Below are 23,085 nucleotides of genomic sequence, written 5' to 3'. Positions count from 1 at the left end.
AGCAAATATTTTTTCTTTTAGCAGAAAAAACGGTTTCCAAATTCATTTCGTGACAATTTGAGTTTGAATGCTAACGCTAAAGCACATCTTGCTATGGAAAATGTTAGCATGTGATGCTAACATACTGTGGAAATTTGGTGCATTCTGGCGAGCGTCTCACACCGCAGCCAGCCGGTCCTTTTGGATCCTGCTTGGAAACAACAGCGAGCACCTAAAAATAGTCGTCACGGCTCCAGCTGAATCTCGCCCCCCACCTCCCCTCCAAAACTCCATTTCACACCCTCTCTCCTCCTTTCCTCTCTCTGCAGCAGTCACGGGTTGTCCCTGCGTCACGCTCGGCCTGGCTGGCATCATGGCCGTATACGGCAATCCTTTGAGCTGCCGTCTTATGTCAGCAGCGCTTACGTCACGAGGTGGTGACGACACGCACGCTTACGTGGGCGCTACTACAAAGCGCGGAGGGGGAGGAAGGATGGATTTAGAGCGCTTTTGACCCCCTTTGCAGGCTCCATCCGGTTTATTAACGCTCGGCTGTCATGTGCACTGTTGTGAAACACTGATGTGACCCACATATGAGAGTGTGGTGCGCATGGATGCAGCTTCTTTCAAGTAGGAAAAAACATTTTGGGGTTCAGGTTTAACATTTTCCAAGGACATCCTTCATAATCCGATCACCCTTAAACACATTTTTGGTCAAATTTGACCGATTTGACTGTAATAAAAAAAATACCCATAATGTCAGACTTATGTTTTTAAACATTCAATCTGCTAGCATTTGATTTTATAAATTAAAAAAAAAAAAATATATATATATATATATATCTGTATGTGAGAAGAAATTCAACTTCATTCTCCTTGATTGCAAATATTTTAGACAAATTTTGGTTCCCTCTGAAAAACACCTTCCTAAAAAAAAGTGCAAAGACATTTTCCCACAAAAAGCATGACTTTAAACTTTATTTTAAATTTCACCTCAATGATGTACAATTTAGTTTTTTCCTTGCATGTTTGTTGTTTTTTTTTTTATTTCAATCTTGTAGAATCTCTTGAAAAATAAAATAACTTATTTTACCTTCTATTTTGCCTTTGGGAATTTTTCCAACCATGTTCCATCAGGTGCTTGTAAAATTATGACTTTTTCATGAAAGAAATATGACTAATGTTGTGAGATTACTTTAACGTTTACTTAACTTTAAATCTCTCTCTCTCTCTCTCTCTATATATATATATATACACCAACCTTTCACCCTAAAAAATACATCTTTAATTTTGTTAGATTATGATACCCCAACTGAGCACTTAAAAAAACACAAGATGTGTATGAAAATAGCATCATTTACTATTGTTTGAAGCAAGCAAACAAAGGTGGTGTTAAGAACTGGTACATAGATCATACATCAAGCATACTGGGTTTTGTTGTACTACAGAAGTATAAAGTTTAGCTGCAGCTAGCAATGTGCAACAACTACTTCATCTTCATTCTCAAAGTGTACCGCAAGTGGTAGATGGACTCCCCCTAGTGCAAAGTGAAAGCATCACTGAATTAAATATTTCAACTGTACCCCGATGCAGTGGCTTTAACTTTTGAGTACAGTACATTTGTACAGTAGAGTTCAGTTTTATTTAACTTTGAATTACAATACATACGTGTTAAACTGCTTGTTTCCAAATGAAACATTTTTTTTTGCTTCCTGTATGTGCAATCCATTTTAACGTAATCATTATTTACTTCTAGCTGAGCGTACAAGTCTTGGATTGGGCCGCACTCGCTGCAGGAAGAAAAACTTCAGATTAGGTGGGATGAAAATAGATATTTGGATAGTTGAGCATCGGTAGCGACCTGTACCTTGTCTGGCCGCTGCTGCCTTGCCAGCTGCCTCCTCCTTGGCCTTTTTGGCTGCCTCCACGGTGGCCATCTTGGCGTCGTGCTCCTCTTTGAGGGCGTTCCACTCCTTGCGGTTGTTGAGGAGACGATCCAGCATGGGGGTGATCTCCACGTGGAAGCGGCTGAACTCCTGATACCAAAACACGACAAAACGTCACGTTCTGGTACGCCACCCCCGCAAAGAAAAAAAAAAGTCATGCTCCCCATCTCTCCTCCACGACTATTGATAGTAACATTTGTCTAGAAAATTGCAATAAGTATGCCTCTGCATAGCATTGTATTCTTATTAACTTTAAAGAAAACAAAATGAAAGAAATATGTATCAACTAACAGCAAAGAATAACTTTGTAAACATTGTTTTTAGTCTCTCTCCAACTTTCTTTTCATCTCCGTTAAACACTTTTTTTTCAAAAAATTTTGATGTTTTGCAAAAAGAACTCATGAGATTGACTTTTTTCTTCAACAAGTACCCTATTTTTGTAATTTTCTGAATGTTTTCTTGTAAGAATACAAATGTATTCATAGAAAATTTAACATATTACTTTTTCCTTAATAAAACACAATTTTATTTACGTAATGACTACTTTCTGAAAAAAAAATCTTTTAAGATGACAATTTTTATGTAGTGGGGGAGTTATTTTTTTTAAATTGCATGATATAACCTTGTAAACGAAAGAGCAAACAAAGTCGATGAAGCCACACTGAAGCTTCGGAAGCTCTTCTGCTTTGTTTCTGTCCATCATGGGCTGAAAAGGAGAAAAAAAGCGAGGCAGGAATTGAGATTCTTCCTTCTCCACTGCACACTTCATTAAAACACAATTAAGAGTCTGTTCCATGTATTGATCGTCAGAGAGCATCCATCTCAAAAACACTTACAATGGGTTGTTGCTCCAGGACGGTTCTCTCCAGGTCTCCTTGCTCCCAAAACTCAGCAGCTACAGACAGCGCTACCTGCAGGGGGGGGGGGACACTTGGTGATGAGCTTTTTTTTCATCAAAGAATACAAATGGAATATCCCAACACAAGACTTGCAGTGCTATTCTCATTCATTTGCACAATTTTTCCAAGGAAAAAAATTACTTTCATTTTGTAACATTGTAAGTCTTTTCTAAAAAATAGGATATTTTTTTATAATTTTTTTATGAAAAATCTATCTATCTATCTATCTATTTATTTAGCAAGCTAGCTAGCAAGCTGGCAAGCTGGCGGCACGGTGGGCAAATGGTGAGCATGCCACCTCACAATTTCCTTAAACAATTACTTTTTGGGTTAAAAAACAACAACAAAACAAACCAAAAAAAACCCACTTTGTTTTCCTGAAAAATATTTCTTTGTTTTAAAATGACCCAAAAAATTGTGGAAATAAAAAATAGAAATTGAATCTGTATAATTTGTAATATGGTGATTTTTGTCTTTAAAATAATATAATTCCGAAAAGTAAAACATAGTTTTCTTTATTTTTCTTATTGTGACAATGTTGATCAAACACACACACCTACATACACAAAAGTGACATCACACTGACCTTGCTCTGAATCTCCCAGGGCTTGGCGATGGCCGACAGGTCACATGCCGTCATCATCATGGCCCTGCGCGCTCAACACAATTTGATGGATTAAACAGTGTGTGTTTGTGTGTGGGTGTCGGTGTGTGTGTGTTTGTCTGTACGGGCTTACATTACAATCTCCTTGCGCGTGGTCTCCAGCATCATGTACTTGGTCCAGTCGTTCCAGTTCTCGTAAGTCTTGGATTGGTCCACAATCTTCTGGAACATGGTCCTCTTCCTAAAACAGGACAAGGACAGCCACATTGCAGCATGGGATTGATCAACAGGAGCTGTGACAAGATGGCCGGACAGGTGGTACTGACTTGAAGTAGAGCGCCAGGTCGGTGGCGATAATAGCGATGTCCATGAGGTGGATGACGATGTCGTGCTGGCGGCGGTTCAGGTTCTGGTAGATGTTGAGTGACTGAAACAAACAACCATAGTGTCAACACTTGTTACATTCGGTGATGCTAATTAAAGTGGTTCATTGAGTTCTTAAATGAGTATTTGATTAACATTAATATTTGTATGATGAGCTTACGGCAAACATCAAGTCAATCATTTTCTCTGCAATAATATGTTCTTTGTGTTCTCACTCATCCACCTCTATTCAGGGATCCAAAAAGGCTGACATTTACTTTACTGACACCTGCTGTAGACTGAAATTGAGCTCACAGTGCCCATGAGCTCCAATTGCAAATGTCACTAACAACATAAATTGGATACCAGTTTAAAAACTGAATGAAAGTGTCTTTTTATTTATTTATTTTGTATTTAGAATAAAATACTTTTCAACAACTATAACGTTGTGCTAAAAATTAAGTTTTTATTTGAAATTAAATAAATTGAGTTCCAAAACTGAATAAAGTGAAAACATGCTTTTATCTAAAAATTAAATACATTTTAAAAATCATTAACTTCATTATTTTTATTTTTTTGTATTTAAAATCGGATTTTTTAAATTAAACAAATCAGGTTCCAAATTGTTGTAAAATTTTCTTTTTTTAACTGTAAAATTAGATAAATTAGACACATAGATTCACAAAAAAATATACTAAAATAAATATTTTTAAAATTTGTCTTTTTAAACGTGTTGGCACTTTTTTAAAAAATAAAATAAATGTGTATCTACGATTAAATTAAACCTTTTGGGGGTATATTAAGATGAATCTTCGTATAATATTTTTTAACAAAATAATCCATCCATTATCTGTATCGCTTCTCCTCACTTGGGTCACGGGGGGTCCTGGAGCCTATCCCAGCTATCTTAGGGCAGTAGGCAGGGTACACCCTGGACTGGTTGCCAGCCAATCGCAGGGCACGTATAGACAAGCAACCATACCTAGGGACAATTTAGAGTGTACAACCTGCCATGCATGTTTTTGAAATGTGGGAGGCAACCCACGCAGGAGAACATGCAAACTCCACAAAGGAAAGCCGGAGACGGAATCGAACCCACGACCTCTGCCGTGCGAGCCCATTGTGCTAACCTGTCGTACACTGTGCAGCTTAACAAAATAAGTCTGTTTTCATTTTTTTGCACTTTGTTTTTTGGTGACCCATTTTGTGTCTAAAATGTTTTTTGAATTGAACCTGATGTTTTTATTTAAAAAAAAATATTAAAAATGCTTCAGATTTTCATACATTGTTTACTTTATTATTTTATTTATTTGACATTAATTTGGCCGCACGTCAAATTCTCCACACCGGTGGACCGAAACAGCAGCTGTCAAAGTGAGTTTAACTCAAGATGTATGTGTGTGTGGGCGCAGGGGTGGGGGTGCGTGTGTGTGTGTGTGTGTGCGTGCATGTGCGCGTGCCTGCGCATGCACCGCAACACACCTCATCTCTCAGAAGAGTCTTGCCAAACTCAAGATGGTGTCTCTCCAAGATGGACGAGCCGTGAAGCTTCGCCAGAGGATTTCCAGACCTGAACACACACACACACACCCCCGCACACATACACACGGTGAGTGCACACGTATTAAGGAAGGGCGGTTACATGGTGCTAAATCATAACTGATCATTTTAGGATTGGCTGGACCTGCTGCACGGGTTGGCTCGTTTTACTACAGGTGATGAATTGCGTTTGTAAGAGCCAGCGAACGTCAACAAACATTGCGACAAACAGCTTTTGTGCTCACTTCATCTGGTAGAGGTTGTTGGTGCCTCGGTGGTCAATGTCGTGACAGAAGCCGGCGGTCACCATGGCCATGCACTCCAGGTCAGTGTAGTAACGCTTCAGGTCGCCCGTCTGAACACACCAATGCACACTTTACTCTTTTGATTTATTACTTTCTGTAGGATGTTTTGTCAAGCTCTGACCTTGCCGAGCTGACTTGTTAGAATTTTGAGCTTTATAGCGAGTCATCAAACTTCCCAGCCACGCTCGGCCCACATGCAAGGATGAAAACTAAAATGTTTTCTAATTAGTGTCGTGCAACTTTCCAGTAGATGAGGTTCAAATTTTGCAACAATTAGACAAGCAGAAAATGGCTGCTTCGAACTAAAATTGGAGACTTCCTTTGTGCTTTTGGGGATGGATTCTTTTGGTGGGTCGACTCATGACAGACATGACACCCAAATGTAATTTTGCAAAGTAAAACTGGGTTATGACGACTGACTTTCTTTTTTTCTTGCTTGAATGGCCAAAATAGCTCAACAATTCAAACCAAAATGCTTTCTTGTGGATCTGGTCAGAATAGATATGGCTACCATTTTTTTTGTTGCGAAGTGAATGTGTTTTTTTTTTTACATTTGTTTGAATGGCCAAAACTGAGATAAATTGGCTAGTTCCTCGGTTACTTCAGTAAAACTAGTTAGGAAAAGTTTATCTTTGTAGGACATCCTGGAAGTGGACAAAAAGGAGCCTAAAAATTCAGTTTCCAAACCTTCCTGAGTGTTTTTGGCCATCACTTCTTGTGACTTTTTTGTGGGTCTACTCATGAGCTATGTGCATGTAGGTGTGTGCGCGTGTGTGTGTGTGTGTGTGTGTGTGAGAGAGACCATGAGCAGCGTGAACATGGTCTGCCCAACATTGAATCCGTGTCTCCAGTTGTGATAGGTGATCTTCCTGTAGCCTTTGCTAAGTGAATACATGAACCTCACCAGCACCTACGAACACACACACACACACACACCCACACACACACACCCATTAGGCCTCCATTTGTTCAAATAGGCGTTAAAAATAGCTGCGCAGTGAGTTTATTTCCAGCAGGACACCGGCGATGCTACATGATTAATTAACTACCTGCATTGGAGCCGATGAGGGTTCGCTTAGTCTCTCTAAATAAAACTCTGAGACTGCAGCTGTGTTATGGCTTTCACAAGGAAGACAATTTTAGTCAAATTTCCCCTAAAAAAAATGTGTGCAGGGAAGTTTTTTTTTTTGCCATGGCATCATATGAGTGTATATTGACAGCATAACTAGTGAATGGAGCCCTTAAGACCTTTAAATTGATATGTGACTTGATGTGGTTTGTTAGTATTTGATTTTTAACGTAATTAGTGGTGTTCTTCACAAACAGGTTTGTATGTGCGCAAGAGTGAAAGGCAGCAGACAGAAAAGTATTTCGCCTAAAATGAGGCAACAAAAGACTTGGTCACCTCTCTGGGAATGTGAAACTTGTCCACCACTTTGAGCTCGTAGTACATCCTGATGCCGCACTTGACCAGGTCCAACTCGCTGTGCTCAAAGTCGCAGAAGTGAAACTCCAAGATCTCCGCTTTCTTGGCTTTGGGGAGGACTTCAGACTGGACACAGGACAAACATATCATTCATGAATCATGTTGGGAAAAAAAAGGGAATGATGTTTGTGTTGTTTTGATCACCAGGATCTCCTCCAGCTCCTCCTCTTCGCACTCATCCGGTTCTTTCCCCCATCGCTCGCGGGTGTTCTGAGGATGCAAAGGAAGCCACCATTTGGCAAATTTGACATTATAGTTGCCAAGCAATGACATAGAAAACACAGAAATATTGCAATTTATACAATTTCCAATTTTGTCTTGAGGGACTCTTGGAAATGTTATAAAATGACCATAAACCTTAATTTGGAATTTCTCCTATGGCATGTTTTTTTTTTTTTTGTTCTACTCATGCCAGATATGCGGACCAAATTTCATGGTGCCAAGTGAAATTAGCTTCAGGCTTCCTGTGTTTTGTTTTTTCTTTCTTTTTCTTTTTCTTCAGTCTTTTTTGTGGGTCTACCTATCGTGGAATTATCTACTAAATTAAGTCAATGTTTTTATGTGGGTCATGATTGATGTGCCTCCCAAATTTCATACTGCAAAAAAACTTTCTTGGGGGTCTACATTTCTTAATTTGCTCATTGCAGAAAAATGAGGGATAACTGTAGTTTTTTAAACTATTTTCTTTTTCTTTTTACAGCTCCATAAATACATTTGTATTGTATTGTGTTGTATTTTTTCTACTCATGGTAAACATTTATACCAAATTTCATACAATACAAATATATACTATACTATACTATACTATACTATACTATACTATACTATACCATACCATACCATACCATACCATACAATACCATACCATGCTATACCATACCATACTATACTATACTATACGAAGCAAACACAAAACATGGGACTGAAGATAAAATGATGACTGATCTTCATCAAGAGATGGAGGCGTTCACTGACCAGGACATTCTGTATCTCGTCCTTGCGACACTTGACGTGGTAGAGCACCATGTCCTGGAAGATGTCCTTGCGGTTCTCCAGCTTGTTCATTTTGTCGTATGTGTCCGGGTTGAGCACCGACCAACCCAGGAACTGAGTCAGAGACTGCAATGAGGAGGGACAGAATCACCAACTTGTGGAGAAATGTGACATTGACAGCAACTATTGTGCTGAGTCCTCGTGGAGCCGTATATTTACATTTAGATTATTTTATCATGAATTAAACTGGTTTAATGCTGAAGAATAATGCATTACTTCGCTTGGCAACAGGTGGAGCACTGAGGGAAAAAACTCATTTAATTTTATTTTTCATTCCAACTAAATAATGTCAAAAATTGTTAACTAAATACCGGTAAATGACAATTGGTAGAATATGAGGAAAATATACTTCTGTTTAAAATAAATGAAAATATTAATAAAAAGTGGAAAATAATAGAGCACTGATGAAAGTAGCTTTTTTTTTCGATAAAAATTAAAATTCTGAAAATGGAACTATAACAAAACAAATTTAAAAAATATCTTATAGAGCAGTGCATTTGTATTTGTTTAGAATATATTTAAATTGTGATTTTTTTGATTTTTCAAAATGTGGAAACAGGCAGAGCACTGACAAAATTAATTATTTTTCTTTTTATTCAGAAAGAAATTATGAAATAAAAGTAATAAAGCACTAACACAAAAATCACTTGTATTTTCATTCAGCAAATTAAAAAGGCACTTATTTTTTAATCTCAAACTATGAAATAAAAAAATACAATAATTATAAATAAGTGACAACAGGTAGAATGTTGACAGAAAGAAATGCTTTTGCCAAATGGATGGATGGAACATTGGTTAACAGGAAAATTGAATCAAAGATGGCATTATGTGTACCTAAATGTATTTTTGTCACTGATTTAAAAAATGTCTTTACTTTTTTCTCACATATCCGATTTTTTTTACATGTTTTTTTTTTTTAAGTTTGACCAATGAAAAGCTGACACAATGTATATTTTACCATGCCTTGCAATTTATAGCAATGTTTCCCCCCCAAATTCCACCTGTTGCTGAACCCAATCGTTAATTTTTTTAATATTATAAAATATATTACTTTTTTAGACATTATATTGTTGCTATTATGTCTTTGTTATTAGTTTTATGAAAACCTGATGTGCTAGAGAAAAAACATGGGCACAAGATGAAAAAGTCACTTTGGTTTGTGTGTTTATATTGAAAATGTGACACGTGGATTATTGCTCAACTGCGAGCAGTCGACCTTGTGAACAAAGTGGATGCAGAAAAGTCTCCTGGCTGATAAATAATGAACACACACGTCTCTCTATTTAGAAACCCGTGAGTCACACACACACACACACACACACCCACCCACGCACGCCCACACACACACACACCCACACACACACCCACAGGCACAAGTTTTATACGGTAGATACTCCACCTCCATCAGCGTTTCGTCCATCTCGTCAAAGGGTTTCCCGTCCTTCCTGTTATAGAAGGTTGCCACGCCCACAATCTCCTCTTTCTTGTTGACGATAGGCATGGACAAAACGTTGCGAACAGTCCACCCCGAGTTGTCCAGAGGTTCTTTCTGTGCAAAGGAAGGGATTCACAACCATCAATTAAAAAAATACAGACATATATTTTACACTAAAAACTAAAGTTACTGCATATTAACTGTACGGATATTTACCTTTAATTTAGTGACAAAAAATCATAAAACATTCAAACTAATAATATGACCAATGACCATTTAGAAGTTACAAGAAGTAAAATGTACAATACTCGCGATCATGCATAAAATCATTTGTAATAAATGCATATCAAGCTTGTTAGTGTGTAACGAAACGTCAAGAGTGTTTGTAGTATGTGCACTCAACATTTAAAATGGGGTGTGTTGTGGTGTTGAGGGTCTTGCAATGATCAAAAGATGCAAAAGCTGACATGACTGATTGCTGCGGCATGGCTACTCAGTAGTGGCTATACTGCTAATGATACGCCAGCAGCCTGAGCAAACTCCTTTCGCATGATAATGCTTTCCACATCATCACGTATGTGCTACTTGAAATACGTTCAAATGACTTAACACAACTGTTGTTTATGAGGATACACCTTGCACGACGGCTACATTTTCTCCTTTGGAGATACACACACACACACACACACACACACCCACACACAATGGCGACGAACAATCTTGTCGAAATTGTTTCATTTTGGGATGGTAACGCTAAGTCATGGCTGCCCATCAACTGCTTGTTTAGCTACTTGTTGGTTCATTGTCCACTTATTGTTTCCTGAAGTTTCTTATTGCGTCTTTGACTTGAAAACCAAAGAAGAGAAGGAAAAGCTGGACTCTAATTGGCTGTTGTCACACGCATTGCTGCCGCCTCTGATCACTTGCTGATGCTCACAGGTCATCACTGTCACTTAATAATTCTTGATCATGTAAACACCAAGCCCTATTTAAATTGCCCGTTGGAAGGACATTGACAGAGTGGGGGTTATTTTGGGACTGATGTATCTGTTTTAGTGGGAAAAAAATGAGGCCGTTTTTGTTTTGCATCTGTCTCTCGTCCAGTACCAGGTGACCTGCGGACCAGTGGTTGGGGACCACTGCTCTAAAGGATGTATGTTAAGTACATTGAGTTTGAGTATGAAATGCCCTATATAAATAAAGCTGTCTTGCCTAATAAATATGCAACATGTAGGGGGAGTTTAATACATATGTAGTAAATTTGTAATAAGTGCATTATAAAACAAATAACTCAAATGTGTAAGTGCTTCATAAGTGCATGTATATATAATAAGTATATCATGAATATGCGATATATGTGTAATCAATCAATAATAATAGAAGTGTAATATGCGTGTAATAAATTTGGGATAAATGTTTAATGTATATCATAAGTTTGTGAATGTTTTACATTGTGTAATAAATTAGTTTGGTGCAATGCTTGTATAGTAGAATTATTTTGAGGCATTTTTTATAAACAATGTTTTATGATCCAGTAATTAATTTTCAGAATTTCCTATGGGACCAATGTCATTTATACTGTACGTACTGTGCATCCATTTCCTTCTTCTTATTCGGGGCTGGTTATAAAAAGTGATATTAATCTGATTGAATTGTAATGAAAGAATGTAGCTGAAGAAAATCCACATCATCGGCCGACGTGGCAGAGAACAAGTGCGTCCTCTCAACCGGGTGATGGGCTTCGAAAAGAAGGAGTAAAAATGATAAATTTGGTCATTAGAGTTAGCGCACCTCTCCGTGGCAAAGTGATTCTAATGGGAGGGAAGATGAGAGGAGCTGCCCATCCTGCTGGAAAGTCAGTGAGGAAAGATAGGGAGATCATTTTTTTCCCTTTATGACTGCGACTTTGCCCCACGTGTACTCACGTGCACGCACACATGACATCACGTTAGTGCCACAACAGTAGGTACTTGTGTACAATTTATTGACTTCCAGTTCACAGGGAGGCCTGATGGAAACACCGCCTTTAAATCACACGGTTCTTATGTTCGAGCTCATTAAAATGAGTGGGTGTACCTAATTGAATGCACTTTGATATGAAACTGTGACTCTTACCTGGAAATCAAAGAATTCATCTTCAGCTGCGTTCATTATGTTGCAAATCTGTTAGAAACAGAGAAAAAATATTGTTAGTATAATTGTGCTTGAAAATGTGAACAAAGATGATGGAGGAGACAAACGGGGCAGAAATAAGAAAAGCATAAATACTAAATGTCAACTTTTATGTTCAGAAAATAACTCAGATTGTATAATAATTGTTTGACTAAGCATATATATGTGCAATTAATGTATAAATAAGTGTTCAAATATTGTGTAATAAATTTGTAGTAATAAGCATGCAGAATTTAATGAACGTATTATTGTGTAAACAAATGTTAGATCCCTCCTAGATGAATGGTGCACAAAACACAATCGATGATTAGTATGATTTCTGGATCATTTTTCTAAATGAATACAATTGAATACATCTATCATAAAAACGCTCAATAAATTCCTACCAGTCCATTTTCTGCAACATAGATCGGCAAGCCGCTGACCAGAGCCCAATGGTCTGCTGGAGGGTTCCTGCACGTCAATAACAACAGCATTTGATTCCGAATAATTTATAAGCCATCAACAAAACTGATTGTATGTATGACTGACGGGATGACTTTGATGTCTTCTTTGCCGTGCAGGATGTAGTCAATAATTTTGTAGAATACAATTTCCTGGACAAGATAAAACAAACATGGTGTTGAGTGTGCATTCAAAACTGGTCAACAAATTTTGACTACATTTTGTAGAAGACAATTTCCTGGACAAGATAAAACAAACATGGTGTTGAGTGTGCATTCAAAACTGGTCAACAAATTTTGACTACATTTTGTAGAAGACAATTTCCTGGACAAGAAAAAACAAACATGGTGTTGAGTGTGCATTCAAAACTGGTCAACAAATTTTTACTACATTTTGAAATCAGAGATGCAAGTTAACTTTTCTTGATAATTTTTTGCATTGATTCCGAAACTGCCCTTGTTTTTTTCTCGAGCACATCGAGTTTTCATCACAGGTGTGCACTTTACCCTATTTTACCGCTGCGTCCTGCATCCTCTGTCAGCTACTTAGGCACCCTATTTGTCCTTACACTGTCCTTATTCATAAAAATCATCGCCCTCCGTTGCTGTCCTTCTTGCTCCTTTTAATCCGTCCTTTTCAAAAAACTTCTTGTCCTGCGTCCTCCGCCCCAAAAGTGGACGTCCGTACCGGGGACAAAATGCCGATAAATGGTTTCCATAATAATAATAATAATAATAATAATGGGTGCTGCAGACCCTATATAATAATAATCATAATAATATTAATAATACTAATTTATTTTATTTATTTATTTATTTTAGTTCTCACGTATGGCAACTTTAAAATCTCACATGTCACATATTGCCAGGCCAGGTGTGCCTGCAAATTTTAGTGAGTGCTAGTTCATATTAAGTTCATTAAAAGTGCGATTATTTGCTACAGAAGCAATAGCAGCTCGGGCACTAATAATATGATAGCAAATTAGCAATAATATGTAATATAAAATATTGTAATGTATTTACTAATATTTATGAATTAGGGGTTAGGTTTAGAAACAGAAACTTAAAAAGTAAATAATTAAAATACTGTATCTTCAAAACCTAATGCGGTGGAGAAAAAGTAAACACCAAAAATATGTTTATGGACATAGTGCCATTTCTGCTTAAAAATTTGCTGTTGAACAGAGTAATCATTTTCACTTACCCGACCATCGGGTGTTTTGGGTCCGTCGTAAGGAGGAACTTCTCCCATCAGGACAGGCCACAGATCAAAGAACTCCTGCAAATAAAAGAAAAGAACGGGACAAATTTTAAGTCTTTGTTGCTAGCTTTGACACTTTGGATGTTGGTCACCTTGGTTTTGGTCATGTCCAGCAGACCCACAGAGTAGCGGTCGCAGTTGAGGAACGCCCGCACTGTGTACAAGGCCTTGTGAAACTGCCTCTCAATGTCCGTCAGCTCCTCAAATACCTTGCTGGCCGACCACAACAGTACCTGCATACACACACATACAAAGTGTAACTCTTGTTTAATAATTGTGTAATAGACGTATAATAAGTGTGTAATGTGTGCAGTAGCAAAACAGTGCAATCAATTAATATGTTGGTGATAAGTTCATAAAAAATATCAAATTATTTGGTAAGGTCATAAAGTGTGATAGGTGAGTAACAAAAGTTTTAAATAAATGTTTTGAATTATTTGTAATAAGTGTAATAAAGGTGTAATTAGGTGGAGAGTGAGAAAGTACATGCCCTTTCCTATACACATTCCAAACTGTAGACATCAACTTCCTCCGATAACTTTGGATCAGAAAAAAAAGAAACAACTACTGCATTCTTGCTGTGAAAAAGAACTATAATAATCCATCACAGCCTGAAAATAATCATCTAACCTTCCAACTTCCTTAGAACTCTTGAGTTGCATCAATCACCACTGCAACTTTGTGTTATTGTCCCAACTTTTATTGCTACGACCGCTCTGAGTCACGAAGCTTTCTCCCTGAGCTGTGGCAGTCCACAAAGCCATCGGTTAAGGCAAGACACGTTGGGAAAAATCACTCACCTGCCCTCTCCTGGTCTCACAGTTGTGCAGGTAGCTAAGGTGGAAAACCCTCAGCACCAGGTTGGCAAAGTTCAGGTACTTGTTCAGAGTCTGCGGGTAAATTTATAATCATTTTTACGATTGAAAAAGTGGTTATTTTGTTACAATAATTCAAAATACCAAGAATAATATTTACATAGCTTATTTAAGTTAATGTGGTTTATATAATTAAAAGTAGTACATTGAAAAAGAATTTACAATCAAAAGAACTAAAGATGCCTAAAAACAAAGGACAGAAATAAAACCTAGTTTAGTAAAATTATGAGCAATGCAAGAAATGTAAAAAAAAAAAAAAAAAGTTTAACAAGTCTTTAAAAGACCACACTCATATGTATGATTACAAAACAGTAAAGTTTTAAACCTGGAAAAAAAAAGCATTCACACTTGGGGCTGACTTGACTTCTGTTAGCAGCTTATTCCATCTGCGTGAATCATAACTCTGCTTCACCATCTTTGCTTTGAAATCTGGCCTCCACTAATTGACCCAAGTCTGCAGATTTCAGAGCCCTACTGGGTTTATATTCCATCCATCCATCCTTTATCCAACTTCCAAGCCACTAACCCACACAAGGGTCGCGGTGGTGCTGGAGCCTATCCTAGCGGTCTTCGGGCAGTAGGAGGGGTACACCCTCAACTAGTTGCCAGGCAATTTCAGGGCACACGTAGGCGAACAACCATTCACACTCACAATCACTCCGAATTTGGAGTGTTCGATCAACCTGCCATGCTTGTCTTCGGAATGTGGCAGAAAGCCCACGCTGGCACAGAGATAAAATGCAAACTCCACAGAGGAAGGCCGAAGACCAGAATCGAACCCTTGACCTATCCACCTCTCGGCCACAATGCTGCCTGGGTTTACATCTTACTATCATTTATTTAATGTATGCGGGACCTAAACGATTCAAAGATTTATAGAGCAGTAACATAATTTTTAAATCTATTCAACAGCTGCCTAGGAGCATAATGCCTTTAAGATTGTAGTGATATGTTCTGATCGCTTGGTTCTGGTCAGTACCCGAGCTGCCGCTGCAGCTGTTTGATGATCTTCTGAGGGAGTCCAGTCAGGAGACCATTAGAATATTCAAGTGTATTGATGATAAAAGCATGTATAAGCATCTGCTGGTCTGCTTTGAGCACGGAACCCTTCAGTCTGATGATAGCTTTGAGCTGGTAAAAAGCTTTTTATTGATTGATTTTATATGCCTTGTAAAAGTCAACTTGAAAGCTTTGGACATGGTCTTTGATTTGACAGTGACTCCAAATGTCTACTAATGGCAATCCTTTCTTTATTGCCCAAAACAATTACCTCCATTTTGTTCTGGATTAGTTGAAGGATAATTTTGTTCATCCAGTTATATATTTGTTTTTCAAAAGTGGTACATGACTTTAATTGAACTGCTCTTATTTGGGGACATTGCTCCGTATAGCTGCATGTCATCTGCAGAGAAGAGATAAAAACATACGTGGAAAGAGTTTTAAGGTGGCTGATAACACTTTCTCTTGAAAAATGCCAGTTTTATATTTTACATTTTATTCCGCGTTTTGCATCCACACTGATGCAGTGACAGAGTCAGTCTGCAGGCCCACGTTAAACTGTCGTCCAATATGTTTGAGTGTTATTTGCATAATTGTGGTAGGACACTTTATAACTGTGCGTAAGATGGGTACGAGAAGCATGTAGAGATTGAACAGTAGGGGTACCAGTATTCACCTCTGGGGAATCCCACAGTTCCTAGCCATTTAGTCCATGACATGGTTACCATTTTCAACAAACAATACAAGGACCACGTGATGGAACTTGAAGTAGTTTAGTTTTAATATTTATTTGTCCCCTTCTTAGGTCAAAATCAATAGGATTCTTACTCTAGTATCCATTTCAAAGGATCCATTAGAAGGCAGCGTTTCACACAGAACTTAGGTAAGACTTTAAAATCAATGGGTTTCTTTGATGCCAGACAGATATGGATAAACAGTCCCAGAAGACTGGTAGGGAAATTATAGGACATCTCTTTCCACCTTGAAACAGATCTTTAAAATCAATAGGTTTCTTAGATGCTGGACAGACCACCCCTTCCCAAGTGCCACCCAATATTCAATGTCAATCGGGAACAATGGCCCAGGAGGGGTATGGAAGGAAGACCAGTCTCCTCTGCTGCAACCCCTGAGCTAAATACAAAAGGTATTCATAATCGAAAACAATTCATCTTGAGACTTATAACACTTTAAAATCATCAGGATTTTTCCCCACCCCCAAATGCTGAACTATAACCAAAACAAATTGGCTTCATGTCCTAATATGGAAAAATCCTCCCAGTAGGGAGGTAACACGTCTCCTGACACCCCCATTGGTGCTCAATTAAAGTCACTAGGTTTCTCCGAGTCGACATGATAAGACTATTCAAAATCATAAGGATTCTTACACATTCAAACATGCCCTCCCAAGTGCCATACAGAATTCAAAATCAATTGCTGTGTGATGAAACAAGGCCGGCACAAGCTGCTCATGTCACATATTCCACAAGGGGAGCTCTTGCAGTTTATCTGCCAATGTTATGAATCGACCCCAGCGCGTCTATTTCTGTTTCTGACGAGTCAAACATGGCGTACTCGGATTTACTGCACCCTGACCGCCCTGATTTTGATGCAAAAGAGGGATGGCGCTACTATTGGCCAAGAAAATACTAGTTCCATCCCACAACGGCGCACAAATGTGAAAGTGTCCCATGACGCCCAATTCTATCTGTGCAAAGTCCAGCGAAATACCAAAAGAAAGAAGAGGGTTATTTATTTTACAAAGCGACACAACACCTTCATTAAACTGCTGACATTTTGGGCCATGCGTGTCATCTGCAGCCACCATAGTCAAACAACAAAAACACACAATTTAGAGTTTTAGAGAGACAGTCTCAAGGTGACAGAACACTTTAGCAGAAGAAAATTGTTTTGCATCCTCACACTGACCTGTTCAATGCCGTGAGAGAGCCAATCTAATGACACATAAATAGATCTGAGTGTTGTTTGCAAAATTGGGGTAATACGGTAAAGTTTATATTTCAAGGCACTGCTATATATCATTCAAGGAAACAATACAATACGGACATGGTTACCTCCTCATCCGTGGTGGTGAAGTGCGGAGCGTCGTCCATCTTGTTGATGGCCATCATGACGGCCACCATGTCCTTGCCGTTCATAATGGGCACGGCCAACACGTTCCTGGTGGTGTACTCGGTCAACTCATCCACAAAGTTGCTGAAGTGAGGATTCTAAAATGCCGCAGGAATGGTGGAGGAGGAAGATTTCAACTTTTAAAGCCAAACCCAATGGACCAGGAGAACAGCGTAGTCCTCAGGCGAGGAGGAGACTTTATTAAAAGACAAGCGAGACTTAAAACCTGCAGACGGACGGATTCTCTGGAGACAGAATCAGCTGTCTTTTGTCTGACCAACACTGCTATCAGATTTTTAGATATATTTTCTTTATATTATCAGACGAAGCCAAAATAATTACTAAGGAATTTCCTTAAGTCTAGACTTTACAGTTTCAATAACTTACAATTGACCTGATATGGCTTAACAATTTAGGAGCTTTCTATTTTTGTATATCTCATATATGTAATTAAATGTTTTTTATTGTAAATAAGATTTGGAAATCCCAAACATAAATTAAGGTAATTAAGGGGCTTTTGCCATTTAGATTATGATTATAATTGTCACTTATGTTTGCCATATTGTAAAAAAGGCTTTCCATTTTGATAACTGTAAAGTTAATTGTAATTTATATTTTGTAAAATTTTGATTAATTGTGAAATAATGACAAAATCAGTGTTTTTAATTACATTGAAGTGTAATTTTGGAAAATAATTGTTAAATAATTTTAAGAATATAAATAAATCATACAGAGGTAATTATGAACATTACTACAATTAATATTTTTTATAATTAGAATAACATAATGAATTCAAATAATTGAGCTTTACCTTTTACATAATTATAATATAATGGTAATTCATAATTGCTTAAATTGAAAATATGAAGATAGTTTTTTTATTTAAATGTGGAAGAGAAGAGGCTCAGATAATGGATGGATGGACGTTCTAAATAATTGTAAATATGATTTAGTTGATTGATATAACAATAGAATCATTAATACTATTTTAAAATTGTAAAATAATGAATATTAATAATAATAATTGTAAAAAGAAATTATAATAAAATAGAATAAAGGATTGTTTTGTAAGAAAATAATGACTGAATTTTCCTTCATAATGTGTAAAAATACATTATAAATTCAAAATGCAAACTAACAAATCCAGAGAAGTCGATTTTGGTAGCTGTGGAGCAACAAAGCGGTTTTAAAATGGCTGCAAGGTGTCTTTGTGCTGCTGCTTCTGCTGCTGAGTCAGTGGACAGGGCTCCACTGCAGGCTTGTGTGACCTCTGCCTGTAATCTGGGATCGCTCTAATTCGGGACAGATTAACCATGCAGTTTCATCTGAGAAACTGTATACCACACACACACACGCACACACACATACGCATGCAAACACAAGCACGCACACACACCTGAATACAAAACCCATGTCGGGGTGAGACGAGCATGTGAATGATGTGAAGATTAAAAGGGAAGAGAGAAGTACTGTTGTATGAATGTGAGTGGAAGACCAAAATCCCAAACATAATCTCCATCTTCAATGGAAATAGAAAGTCTCATCAACTCGCCTCAAAGGCCGCTGCACTCACTGCATTAGCGTCACAAAGCAGACCAATTAAGAGGAAACAAGAACTGTCACCAGAAATTCTGGAACTGAAGTACTTTTACTCATGTGCGCCCGTGAGTCAAGGCCGGGCAGGAATGCGTTTTACAGCTTTCCGTTGGAATAAAATTCCCAAACACTTCCAGATGCCAAAGGAATTAAGTGATAATACCATTGCTTTGAAGGCCTGGTTTTGAAGGAAATTGTTCTGTCACGTCGCTCTCTGGTGGCCATTGTGGTGCAGAGCATCAGAGAAAAAATGAAATAGCAAACTGGGAGGGAGATATTAACGGGAGGGAATTGAAAGAGTGTTTCGTGGCAATCATCGCACCCACGATGGATCAGTTACATTCTTTCACCGATACGGGATAAATGGATTAGTAATCGGATTGGCTCAGGCGGTGCAAGGAACTTGAGTAGCACTGCTGCGTTTTAGTTATCAAAATAGGTCAAATTAGATTTATTATTATTATTATTATAATTATTATTGTTGTTGTTGTTGTTTTTATTCCTATTATTCTCACATATAAGAATTATATATTATCTCGTGAATTTTTTGTATACATTTATTCACAAAACATTTAAAAAATCTAAACGTCTTTTCTTGTTTATGAATATGTGCATTCATTATTCATATTTTAAATGTGTTATGTAAATTATTTAAAATTTTGAAAAAGCACACTTACTTTAGTGCTACAATACTCCCTAAACCCTTGAAAGTGCACAAAATCAACAATAAGCAGTAAATGAGCTCCACAATAAAGCTAATGAACAGTTATCAAATAGTTACAATTTAATAGTAGTTTAGATCATTTGATTTTGTGGTGGGGTCCGCAAATACACAAATATGACATAAACACTACATAAAGCACATGCATTTATATGTTTCAATCATACGGGTCCCATCAGGGAGACTTACACTTAATACTTTAAAACAGTCATGACATTTTTGCTTTTGATAAGTTGTGACTAAGCACTCATGGGTAAACAGTTTATTGATATCCAAGAGAAATTAAAAAAAATCTGCCTTTCCACACAGCTATTAATACTCATTTTTTCTGGTTTTGCTGTTTCTGTCATTGTGTTATGGTAAAGTGTGTATGTAGTTTAATTTATTACCTGGGACACGTCAGGCACGTTGACCATTTTCTTGGTGGAGGCCACAAGGCCCACGATGCCTAAATCCAGCGGGTACACGATTTCACTATCAGGCTGCACAAGGCAGTCGTCGAACATGGAATCTTTATGCACATTAAATAACCTGCAAGGCACAAGTGTTGACGCAATATCAATAATAGTAGACCAAACATATGTATTTTTATAATTCTGGGATCAAGGTGGTGTATTTCGATTAGTAGCTATTTTGAAAAGACCATTTAAAATGTCATTCAATTTGGGTGCAGAGTCACACAAAGTTACAGTTGAGGTTAAGAAATGCATTTTCACTTCTGAAGGGGGACAGTCCACTTGTGTGTTGGTGAGTGACTTAAAGAGCTCGATAAGATTTAATATGTTGAGTTATTGAGGCAGTCTTAGTGAATTTATTAGTTTGGTAGTTAGATCAGAATTTGTCAGTTAGTTTGAGTGAGTGGTAACCAGACAATCACCGTGCCACACCTCAGGGAATTTAATACAATATTATTAGATGTATTATAAAATATCATGGCGAATATGTACATCACATATTGCATCTGCACAAGCTGCCTGCCTCGCCATAAACCCACCTACCATCCCGACATCTGCAGTTCCTTTCCAAAGTGGACCATGAATCTGAGTCAGCAGTTACGGTCATTAGTTAGCAGTCTTACTCAACAACAACAAGGACCATCTCATTAAGGTGCAGATCTCGATAAAAATGCGGCTCGGGAGTCTTTTTTTTCCCACTTGTGTCCGTTACAGTCTGCTTGCATCAGGGTCAGAAGAAACAATGCAGCAGATGAAACTGTGCTGGGGAAGCAATTTTGTTGCTTGTTGATTTGTAGTGTGCATTACTGCCATCTACTGGACTTTGTTTTAGCCTTGGCAGAGGTTTTTTTGGTGTGCTTAAATGCAATAAATAAAGATAAAAAGGAGGCTCAACCTGGTGGCAAGCTCAGCTACGCCATTCCTCTGCCTGTACATGAAGAGGCTCATGCGGTCCGCCCTCAGCATGAAGCTGAGGTGCCGCATGAGGTTGAAGAGGGACTTCTCCATCTGCAGGTTGTCCTGGATGTCTCGTACCAGGTCAAATAGGATCTCGCTCTCCTCCACTGCGGAGAGCTGGTGATAGCGGCTCACGTCCACCGCCGTGGCACGGCCATTGTCCAGCAAGTCCGACACAAGCTTGGGCCGGAAGTTGACGTCGTAGTACTGCTTGGCGAACTGCGGGTTGGCGTCAAGGAACTGCTCGGCCGTGGCGGCGTCCAACATAACTGTGGAGCAAAGTAGACATTCTTTATCCTCTCTGTAGAACGACTACATGAATCCTTGTTGAGTTCAAGGTGGGACACAGCATTACAATATGATTTGCAGCTGCAATTATGCTGGAAAGTATGAAATGGCCTTAACACTCTCCCAGGTGGCCTAGGCACGCACAATGGGCATTGAATTTCATGAGAAAGTATGACAAAAGCTGTTTTTATTTTTTTTAATACAAGCTAATTGCCTTTACCGTAAGATGGTATCTAGTGTTTGTGTGTTTTAATTTGTATTCTAATTTCCTGTTAATTTCTATTACACCATATGGAATACGCTTTGCTATAGCTGTAGCTGTTGTGAAATGTGCTATATAAATAAAGTTGTATTGTATTTTTAGGAAGTATAAAAGCATTTTTTGTATGCGTCACTAAGGAGCACATTACTGTTCAAATATGCATGACTTTGAATATTGACTAATCTAATTTAATGTACTTTATCCACAGAAGGCATCTTACAACATACTAACCAATTTCAGGGCACACATCGACAAACAACTATATGCGCTCACAATCACCTACAGGCAATTTAGAGTGTTCAATCGGCCTGCCATGTATGTTTTTGAAACGTGGGAGGAAACCGGAGTACCCGGAGGAAACCCACGCGGGCACGGTGAGAACATGCAAACTCCACACAGGAAGGCCGGAGCCGGAACCGAACCCACATCCTCTGCACTGTGAGGCCAATGTGCTAATCAGTCACCCACTATGCTGCCCTTGTCGTATTGTATTCATTTCATTTTAACGTTAGTTTTTCAAGATCACTTTGTTTTTAGAGCAAGTTTGATGCTTTTTTACTTTTTGAATAATACTTCATTTTAGGTTTTTATTAATTGTAGTATTAGTTTTATTTAATATATGGAGTATTTGCCAAGAAAAAGCAAAAAAAAAAAGAAAATGTCACTCGGCATTGTGTAAAAAAGTTAACTATAATTCTTAAACAATTGTTTGACTTTCCATCTTCTGGACAGCAATACTGAAATAAATACATTCCAAATGAACCACAAAGGTTCAGGTATGATAGTAATTGACAAAGTCAGATTGTCAGTTTTTGTCAGTTTTTGAATTGTACGATGTAGTTTCAGTTAATTTTCGTATTTCAAAAGCATATTTCAATTTCGTTTGACTTCGTTAAGAACATATTTTTGCGATTTTGGTTTTAGCAATTTCATTCGTTCTCAATAGATTCAACAACCTTGCCCACTACCTTCATGACGTCACAGTAAGTACATCATAAAAAGACAAACTGTACCTGATAAAGTGTCCGTCCGTATCGTCTCCAACTGCACAATGTCTAATCCCTCTGTCTCATCACAAAGTCTGCAAGTGGATGCGAGAGAAAATGGGATTAGAGCAAGGGTGTTTTTAAATGATCACATGTGCTCGTAAAACTGCTCACAAATGTAATCCGAAGATTATGATACCTTCGAGTGTTGAGGGTCACCACCTGGAAATGCTCCCTCTTTTTTTCTTTCTTTTTTTTTTTTTTTTTTTTGGAATATTGACTTGAACCGCCATGCATGTTCATAATGACTGGACACCAATATCAACGCTGA

General features: G+C 38.0%; 1 protein-coding gene across 1 annotated transcript; it reads right to left on the bottom strand.

Annotated features, from left to right (window-relative positions):
- Positions 1-1,317: 1,317 nt before the first annotated feature.
- pde6a (phosphodiesterase 6A, cGMP-specific, rod, alpha) lies at positions 1,318-22,924 on the bottom strand. Its single transcript, XM_088294070.1, has 24 exons — positions 22,782-22,924; positions 21,157-21,487; positions 20,196-20,337; positions 17,432-17,587; positions 14,286-14,375; positions 13,578-13,718; positions 13,429-13,503; positions 12,313-12,377; positions 12,168-12,234; positions 11,725-11,772; positions 9,574-9,723; positions 8,097-8,240; positions 7,266-7,331; positions 7,041-7,187; positions 6,438-6,545; positions 5,576-5,685; positions 5,274-5,361; positions 3,755-3,855; positions 3,562-3,669; positions 3,411-3,474; positions 2,762-2,836; positions 2,548-2,631; positions 1,847-2,015; positions 1,318-1,769 (listed from the first exon to the last, which is right to left on the bottom strand). Exons 2-24 carry the CDS (start codon positions 21,483-21,485, stop codon positions 1,732-1,734), a joined length of 2,565 nt encoding a protein of 854 aa, XP_088150196.1. The 5' UTR covers positions 21,486-21,487; positions 22,782-22,924; the 3' UTR covers positions 1,318-1,731.
- Positions 22,925-23,085: the final 161 nt, after the last annotated feature.

The sequence above is a fragment of the Idiotropiscis lumnitzeri genome, chromosome 4 (genome assembly GCF_059441095.1).
Source record: "Idiotropiscis lumnitzeri isolate Australia: NSW breed Sydney's pygmy pipehorse chromosome 4, RoL_Ilum_1.0, whole genome shotgun sequence".
Taxonomy (NCBI): domain Eukaryota; kingdom Metazoa; phylum Chordata; class Actinopteri; order Syngnathiformes; family Syngnathidae; genus Idiotropiscis; species Idiotropiscis lumnitzeri.
The sequence above is the reverse complement of the archived record's forward strand: the minus strand, read 5'-3'. Positions and strand labels throughout refer to the sequence as shown.

What these genes read in the sequence shown, in the direction of transcription:
- pde6a (XM_088294070.1), bottom strand. Translation starts at nt 21,485, where the DNA reads ATGTTGGACGCCGCCACGGCCGAGCAGTTCCTTGACGCCAACCCGCAG. An exon ending in GAAGACATCAAAGTCATCCC is followed by an intron (nt 12,235 to 12,312) that starts GTCAGTCATACA and finishes ATTGACGTGCAG; the next exon opens with GAACCCTCCAGCAGACCATT. An exon ending in TGGACGAAACGCTGATGGAG is followed by an intron (nt 8,241 to 9,573) that starts GTGGAGTATCTA and finishes TCCTCATTGCAG; the next exon opens with TCTCTGACTCAGTTCCTGGG.